Source organism: Fulmarus glacialis, unplaced genomic scaffold (assembly GCF_000690835.1).
Source record: "Fulmarus glacialis isolate BGI_N327 unplaced genomic scaffold, ASM69083v1 scaffold22985, whole genome shotgun sequence".
NCBI classification, from domain to species: Eukaryota; Metazoa; Chordata; class Aves; order Procellariiformes; family Procellariidae; genus Fulmarus; species Fulmarus glacialis.
The window spans coordinates 2788-12039 of record NW_009213939.1 but is presented as its reverse complement, the minus strand read 5'-3'; the positions used below and the strand labels follow the sequence as shown (position 1 = coordinate 12039).

General features: G+C 44.5%; 1 protein-coding gene across 1 annotated transcript in view; it reads right to left on the bottom strand.

Moving 5' to 3' along the window:
- The window catches only part of LOC104077233 (condensin complex subunit 1-like), a gene marked incomplete at its 5' end in the record, with an annotated part of 12227 nt that overhangs the window by 609 nt on the left and 2366 nt on the right, over positions 1-9252 (bottom strand). Inside the window, 9 exons of the mRNA XM_009578387.1 lie at positions 12-138; positions 348-534; positions 2612-2692; positions 5450-5544; positions 6609-6786; positions 7007-7162; positions 7370-7493; positions 7806-7917; positions 9102-9251. Of these exons, the coding sequence (XP_009576682.1) occupies positions 12-138; positions 348-534; positions 2612-2692; positions 5450-5544; positions 6609-6786; positions 7007-7162; positions 7370-7493; positions 7806-7917; positions 9102-9251 (1210 nt within the window). The remainder of the gene's footprint in view (positions 1-11; positions 139-347; positions 535-2611; positions 2693-5449; positions 5545-6608; positions 6787-7006; positions 7163-7369; positions 7494-7805; positions 7918-9101; position 9252) is intronic.

Here is a 9252-nt window from a genome sequence, read left to right as displayed (position 1 = left end):
AAGGAACATACTTCCTGTTGGTTTCCGCTTGGCCGGCTCTGGCATTGGAGTTCCACTACCTTCCTGGCATGTCTCTGTTGAATCCAGCCCTCGGTTACGGGAGGCAGACAGCTTCTGCTCCAGCTCTTCAGCCAGAGCCTAATGGAGCTGTAACACTTGGGGGGGGAGGGAAGAAAGAGAGGGGCAGAGAAGTATTACATCCATAGCACAATTGCCATCAGGTTCTCTGAAAAATTATTAGGGGCAAGGAGTAGCCTGCTTAATATGGAGAACTACAGGGCTTTTCAATCATTGCGTGTGAAAAGCAATCGTTTTCCCAGTCTGGACACTTGCCCCCCCTTCCTTACTTTAGTCTCAGGTTTGCCGCCTGCTCTGCGGAATCGAGCCAGCACAGTTTGGAAACAACTGTAGACAGCTGGGTCTTGGAGCTTGTCTGCAAAGCAGTCAAAGTTGTCCTGCAGCTTGTGAATGCCCCGTTCCGAGAGGGGAAGCAGAGTAAGGCAGTGGGACAGATCCCGATATTGACGCTCAGTTCTGGGAATGACAAAGATTGCCCTTAGCTCTTATGAAAAGGGGTGTGTAAGGATGAACACGTCCTACCTAGAACTACAACATGTGAGGATAAAGCGTTTTCTGCAGGTGCTTCTGCCCTGCAGAACATGAGATTCAGGTTGTTCTGTTACAGGTCAGTTACAGAGTGCCATGCCATACCAACCACTTCACAACCATCTCTGTATTCCATCAAAGACACTGACCTAGTGTCTGTCAGAAAAACATGAAGGCTTCACTGTTAAACAGTCACTTGTTTAAAAAGTGTCAGAAGTTATTGCTGGCTAGGAAGAAAAAAAAATACACTCAGTGAGGCGAGGGCCTTATTTCAACTGAATTAAAAAAAAACAAAACCTGGCTGCTCATTTTTGCATGTTTGAGAGAGTCTCAAGCAGTTTTATTTGATATTCACTCTCTCTTTTCTGGCCAATTACATAAAGAAGGCCATTTTCATTACAATACAAAGTGAACAAATAACTGTTTCAAAGAAGGACTACATTCAAATTCCAGCAAAAGTTACTGGAAAAAAAAAAAGCGGGGCAAAAAAAAAAAAAAAGCCCAAGCTAACATCTTTAATGTAGCTCACTGTGATGAAATGGGAGGAAAAACGCTAAGCCAAAGCCTCTATTATTAAGATATATAAAGCAGAGGTCCAGAAGTCTGTCTTGCATGTAGTCTTCCAGAATGGCTGTGTCCAAATGCAGACAGATGGAGAACAAAGCTGCAGCATCCAGGTGCTTCCACATTTAAAGTCTGAACGATACTTGGCATGTTACTACGTTTACAGCTCCAGAAATGCTGAGGAGGGTGATGGTGGCTGCAAAATCTTTTCTGTTAAGCTCCTGTTTTAGCCTGGAGTGAGAGTCTTGCTCTAACAACATTACCACTAGTGTGCATTAAACTGATCATCTTTGTGGTACAGAAATATTAGGGCATTTCAGTAAAGGCTACGCATGGCTTACACACAGGTGGTTCTTTACAAATGTGCTCTGAGGAGCTCACCAGTGTTCCTGGGAGGCAATTTTGGAGAGAGGGGCCACTCTCCACTCCAGCTCAGGAAACAAAATCCAAATATTTCTGGGGAATATGCAACTCCCTGAGGCAGCTGAGCAGGTCACATGCCCAAGCACTGTGTACAAATGGCCAAGGTAAGCAGACACAGCTTAAACCTCAAGGGCAAAGCCACAACGATGGAGAAGGAAGATCATAGGAATGGAGGAAGGCAGGGTGCACCAAATCCAATGGAAGGTAAAATGAAGATACCGCTGGAAGTACATGACAGAGGCAGATAAATTTCTACTATCTCATTGGTGGACAAAAAAAGCGTACGTCTGTGTCAGTGAAGTTACAGCTTGGGAAAAGGAGCAACAACAAAAAAAACCCCAAAACGCAGGAAGCAAAACGGTATCTCAGATTCATGGGATGGGCCCTGCACTATATACTCTGTAATCAGCACCATGGGGAAGGCATACACCTCTTGCAGACAGAGCAGAGCAAAGGCATAAGTGTATAGTGGCACAAGCCCTCGAATAAGAAAACGGAGTCCCAGGCATAGAGTTAGTACTGAGCAGCCCAGGTGCACAGAACAAGGACAGGCCTATATGAACTAGATAGTTGAGATCGCCCCAGGCAGGACTGCTGAGGAGATCCCAACTTTTCACTTGAACACACTGATTTCTTAGCTGAGATGCAAGGGAATAGCCTGTGGAGAAGGACCACAAACGTGCATAAAACCCACACGTGGGATGTCTCCTTGCTCAGCTGTAATGCAAATGTAAATTGTCACAAAACCTTTTCCCTAGGAAAGGAGGGAAGGGAGAGGGGCCAATCACAGTGTAATAAGACCAGAAGCCTTAATTTATACATATTTATTCATGTATTTTTAGGAGTAAGATAGAAAAAAAAGAAAAAGGGACCTAATCCAGGTTATGTCAGCATTTGTCACTTTGCCACATGAAGAATATGATGGGAACCTGTTACAACCACTGCATACAAGCTAGTTTCTTGTAACAATTCCTAAGAAGCAGACTTGCTTGTCAGGAACATTAGGATTACAACCCACCTGGCAGTCCTGAATCGCTGACAAAGTTTCTCCACCAAGCTCTCTGTCTGTTTGTCTTTTGTAATATATGAGAAGAGATGTCTGCCAAGGAAAAAAATGGCACAGCTGAGAGCCCAGAGAGGAAACCCCATTTCTGCCTGCACCGTGGGATGCTTGCAGCTATCCTATCCAGTGATCAGCTGGGTAGTCCTCCAAAAGAAGACAAGAGAGCTCTGCATGCCTCAGACTTGGTTCAGGAGAAGCTATAAGCATATATAAATATTCCAAATAGTAATCACAGTCCCTGTTGGGGGACAGCTGCTATGACATAACACATAATTAAAACTGCACGTTTGCATAACAGCACCTACCTAGGATGAAACTAAGAAATCCAGCTAAAGCAAAGACCCTTGCAGGTCTGGAGTGAGAAGTGCTAATGTCTGTGCGGGGTCAGAGGTAGGAGGGATGCTAAAAAGGCTGCAGTGTCAACTTTTGATCAGCTCCTTCCATCCAGTTTTAAGAGCATGCAACACCTCCAGACAATCTCCTCACTTCACAAGTTGCGCTGGTGGACTAGTATGTCTGACAAGCAGACCTTGAGGGGAGTTAGGGTGGCATGCAGTATTTTTTTTTTCCCTCTCAAAACCGTTCCTGTGACTTTTTAGTTTGGTGAAGGTGTGTTGCTATATTTTGGATCAATGCGAAAGTGAGCGTTACTTTGCACTGAAGTGGGAACAAAGCCTAACAGAACTTAGCTCCTAACCTGATCCTACATTTTTCTTAGCTTCTTGAGGAACAGAGAGACATGGACTTTAACACAATTAAGTACTTCTGCATTTTGCGTGATGTCCTCACAGAAATCACTGAATAACTTCTATTTATTAAGAAGGTCCTGCTGGCCTCCCTTTTTCTTGTACCAACATTTCTGCTAACTTAAGCTCAGTCAGGTTGCCCTGGCCTTGATATAACTACTCTAAGCACATCCTTGTTCAGTCTTTGTTGTCTACAACCACCACACCAAACTTATTTTCTAAGATACAGAACAGTGACCGTGTCCTCAATAGTCCTCCCTTTACATTTGTTCCAGCATCAATTCATCTTTCTTTAACTTAAATGACCAGAACCATGGCAGCATTCTAGGCAAGGTCTCACCAGCACTACCAATGCTTCCCTATACGTAAACCAGAAATAACTTGACTGCTAAAACAGCAAGTGGAATGCATCCCTAACTTTAGCCATAGCTTTACAGCAGAGATTAAACAACTTCTAAACATTCAACCTTACACTTTGTTCTGCTAGTTTTCATCTCAGTTATTACTGTAACCCTCTCATTCTGCATGAGTTAGTCCTTTAACAGTGATGCTCCCACCACTACCCCTATCTTTTTTACACTTCTCTATTCTCCAGTTTGGCAAGTATCCCTGGAGCATAAGCCACTGCTTCCTTCCTAGCCCGTGCTTTTGTCCACTATGGTTTCTGAGTTAAACCGGATCCTCTCCATAATGTAAGCATTTCATATGGGAAAACAGTTCAGTTTCAACTACTATTCCCTTTTTTCCCCTGTTTAAAGGATATGATGTGGTGGACTGATGATCAGGTCTTCTTTAAAATTCATTATCTTGAGACTAATTTGATATCTGCATACTTTTTAAAATCAATACTGTCTGTTCTCTTATTTGCCTCCAGATCTCTCCCTGTATGTTGTTGGAAGTCAGAAAAGTCCATCTATAGCTGTCTTAACCACACTTTAATGCAAGTGCTACACTTACTATTCTCTAGGTCTGTGGTAACACCTCCACTTTGACATTTATTAAAAATTGTACTGAAAATTCCAGAATTATGTTCCATTCTTTTTATACATGCCTTCTTGTTTCTCTGTGATGGTTTGCTTCCACTTCAGACACAAACTTCCCCTTCTACATGTGCTGTCAGTAGCCACATGCTGTATTTCCCATTATTTCACATCACCCTCCTTACTGAAAGCTAAAGCAAAACATCCATATACTTTTACAGCTATAAGTTATTTTCAGTCTCAATTTCAGCCTCATTAATAGACCTTTTCTGTACGTTGCAATTCCTACCTGTCCAAAATTCCATCCCTCTTCCTAAATGCACTGGAGTCTTGTGGACAGAAAGACTAGAGATTTTACTGTTGTTATACTCAGCAACAGCAATACTTTTCTTTTGTCCAACACTCCCCTCTGTAATCCACAAGGATTCAGGCAACTCAGAAAAACCCTATGGGGTTAAGTTTCAGATATGTGAGGAAAATTTCTGTAATTTACCACTAAAGACATTCTTCGTGCTGCCTAGGAGCAACCAATACCCTCAGACTGAAATATTCCAATATGTCTCTATACTATGGAGTAAGGCTTTCTTCGGGGGGAGGGGAGGAGGACACGACACACACGACCCAAAACAAAACAAAACAAAAACCCACCCCCAAACCCAAATCTGTTACCTTAACTACAGCTTTACTAAAATTGCTTAAAAAAATCCAGTAGGTCACCAAAATGACAAAGGCAGCAGAGTCTTTAAAATCTGTTGTGTTCTCCTAATGTTGCATATCCACGTTCCCATGCATAAACCCAACTGTTTTCCTTTTCTAGAGGGAAAGTCATTTTGAAAGCGCTAGTGGAAACTCTTTGTGGAGTCTCTTCTCACCCCCAACTATGTGGCTTTAGAATCGATTCCCCTCAGCATGATTCCATTTCAGATGCAGACTGAAAAAGTCAGATCAAGGAGAACAACTGAAAAAGCATTTTGTATATGTCACTGTAGTTTCTCTTCCCTGGATCTGGCACCCCCTTTGCATAAATGTAGTCCTGGTCAAAAGAGATTTCTTTAACCTCAGAATACCTCATAATAGTGTGGAAGGATTCCTCCTCTATGCCGCAGTTAGGATCTGAGAGACGACTGATTATGTCTGGAAGCAGATTATAGATGGCATTACCCTGTGCAGGATACAAGATTCTACATGAGATACAGAATTATGAAGAACAGCTCAAATCAAGCCAAATAAGCTGCCCACTTAAAATTACCTCCTTTCTCCCCACCCCAAATCTACTGCCTGAAAACATCAGCTTTTTGAAACGAGCTGTACACAGCCAGCCAAAACTATCCAGGACTACTTGGCTGAAGCTAAGGGGGAAAAAAACCAACAACCAAGCTAACCAACAAGATAACAACAACTGCAACCCTTGGTTTGCAACAGCTCTGCTCTTTGGCAGACATGGATGCAGTTTCTTTGCTTTCCAACTTTGTCACAACCCAACACAAAAGGTTCCTTATAAAGGACACTTACACAGCAGTTCAGCTCAAGGAACTGCCTCCCATATTGCCTGAAAAGGCCCAATCCAAGTTCCTTTCACTACTGCTTTTCCATGGTTTTGTCATAGACACTGCAGAGATAGGAAGTCAGTGCAGTCAGGTGGCCAGCTCTGCTTTTAACAGAGCAAGCCAAGACAGTAAAGCCCCAGTATCATTGCAGCTTCTCAGGCAGTAAATCTCCAACTCTGAAGGGCCTGCAGTCTTCATGTTGAACGAACAGCGTACAGGGGCAACATTGCTACTGTTCTTACCTCCTTGGGCTGTAACTGCTTCTGTTTAAGTATCTCTATGTCACATAGCCAAGAACAACTTTGAAAGGTTTCGGAGATGATGCATTGCCTGAACCATAAGGTCAGGGAACTCTCTTGTAAGGCCTAAAGGTAAACTGGAGAAAACTGTTCCCAGTCCTGTGCTAGGCTTACACAAGAAAGAAAAGGGACAAGATACTGGTTTGGAGCCTGCCTTCCAATGTGAACGGGTGAGGTCAAATTCAGCAGCATCAGGGTTGAAACAAAACAAATGTTGCAAAATTTCCTTTATCTACCCTCATTTAGGCAACAAAGAGGGACAGACAGCTGCTCTACACCACTGACACACCTTCTCCAGGACTCAGCTCTTGTATCATTGACCCAGCCTCCACCAGCCCTTCCCCACTCTTGCGAACTAAGGTCCCTGAGTATCCACTTGCCTTGTTGGAGAGTTCACTGAAAAAGTTCTGAGCCACTCCCATGATTGCCTCCTCTGGGTCTATAAGCAGAGTTGCCATTTCGCTCACTTGGCCCTTCACCTTTACCATGTCTTTGAGGATGAGGTGAGTCATCACCAGTCCAGCCGTCTGCCTCACGCTTGGGCAGGGGTCCCGCAACCTGACAGAAGCATATAGTTACCGCAGAAAGCAGCTGAGTGAGTATCTCTAAGTTACTGATACCCATCACAGCCTTCTCCCACAGCCCAGGTCTGTTGTCTCCCTGCACTGACACCTTCAAATTTGGTTTCCTGGGTCATTCTCACCTTCCAGAGGCCCAGTGTCACCCTTCCACAGAGCTCTCATCACCTGTCCTCTCTCAGCAATGAGTGTAACATTACCTGGCATAGAGATGCGGTGTCCAAGGTTCCACCAGGTTGGGGAAACGGATGGCCAGATCTCCTGCTGCAATAATGAGGTTGGATCTCACACCAGGCAGAGTGGACTTCTCCATCATAGTGAACAGCAGGCGCAAGTGGGAGTCACAGAACTCAGAGCTGACGAGATAGGGTACAGAAAAGAAGGCACAGATACCAAAATTCCATTTCTCAGAGAGCAGTGAGACAAAAAAAAAAAACAACCAACCCAAAATCTATGAACGCTTTTTTGTGTTTGTTTTCTCCACAGGAAAGGAGTTGCAATGTTTGCTTGTGCTTTAGTACTAGGAAGGCTGGGAAAAGAACACCGGCATGGCTAGGCATTACCTGACCATGCAGACTTTGCCAAGACTCAGGGCTGCAGCAGCCGAGAGCGCCGAATCACTGTAGAGCCCAGGGTTGTTGCAGATCTTGAGCACCAGTGGAACAAAGGCAGAGAACAGGTGCTTCCCTAGAGAGCGGGGATAAAGACCGCAAGTATGAGAGCACTGTTTGCGCATCCCTTTAAGAACAATTACTCAATTTATCCCAGAACTCCTGCAGACTATAGAAACTGGTTGACTCGCTTTCACCATTGAAAAACCACCTCCAGAGAGGCAGAGCAAAGAAACAGACAACCTACATAGAAACTGACACCGGACAAAAATGACAACGTTTCCTTCTGAAGGAAACAGCCTTCCTCCTTCTGGATCTGTTGCCCACCATACCTGTTCTTTCACACAGGCAGACGGAGCCAGTGCTCCTCAGTGGCAGCCACACTTACCGTCTAGAAGTTCTGTCTCACAAATACTGCGGATGAGCTCAGCCTCAGTGTCATCAGCTGAGGCTCCCACAAGGCCCAGCTCCTCCTCCATAGTGGTCTCATTTCCTGTGCTCTGTGCAGAAAGGAATACTGTAAGAAAGATGACAGGCAACAATAACCCCTTCCTTCACAAAGTACTCGTCTCTGGGGCAAGAGGTGAATGCATGTTACCACCAGCATGACTAGAGTTCAGAACAACAGACTGACAGTTTTATAACCCACTTTTCCCTGAACTGAACGAAGCTGTGAAGGGTAGCCCAGAATTTGCCAGTCCACATGCCACAGAACACCAATGAAGAGAAAGCCTAAGCTACTGAAGCTACTAAGCTGAGACAGACATAGGACACATCTGCCATCAATGCCCAAGTCTGGCACAATTTAAGGGACACGCAAATCCTAAAAGCAAGAAGTTCAAAATTCAAAGGCCTTTGAATTGCTGGTCTTGTGAGCAAGATTATGGGAAAACTTATAGCAAGGCAAAAGCAACACAAGGGAAGAAAAGAGATATGGGCATTGCATGGGGACCACATCTGCATCCAACTGCTGCTTCTTGGAAAATCTCATAGTAACCTCCTCCTGTAGTGACACTGATAAGCAGGGTGGATGAGGAAATGAACTACAAACTTCTCTGGACATAGCAGTGTAGGCATCTAATAGAGACTGGATACCTAGGAACACACAACTTTTTTCTCAGTTCTTACTCAAGAAAGTCAGCCTCACTACACTCTGGAAAATGTTCTGAGGTAGACCTAACGAAACAGGGTATTTCTATCATACAGATCCCATTAAGAAGGCTACTATTAAGCTTTCATCATTACTACCCAAGAGAGGATAGGACCCTCAAGCCCTACGGACCAAGATTCCAGAGGCCCTTTTCCAAAACTCAGGGCACAAATGGGTGTTCTTCACCACTAGCAGCAGTTGCTAAAGATTGCACTGGTAAGAAAGGAGGTGATGAGTGAAAAGGAAACATTTGCCTGAAGCAGGAAGATAAGCACGGCCAGGACATCGCCCTTCATTCCCTCCCCTCTGCCCATTCAAAACCCAAGAACAGTGTGAGAGTTTTATTGAACAGGGTCATTCAAGGACCTCAGCTCTCCCTGTCAATCGTGACAAACATATGTCCATTTCTATTCCCAAAGCGTGCATTACCCTGGACCTCATGCATCCTCAGGAGTGCATTCTCTAGAATTTTGCTGTGGCAGTAGCTGGGACACTAGAAGAGCTGCTTACAGGAAGAAAACCCTCAGTTCTCACCCGGGGTCTCTGCTTCTTCGTGCTGCTGTTAGAATGCTTCTTGGTTTTCTCCTCCTCTCTGAGGATGCGACGTCTGCGTAGCTCTGCACTCACTGCCACTTCCAAATACGCTACCTGCTGCAGTGCCACCTGTCCCACAAGGGACACCAGG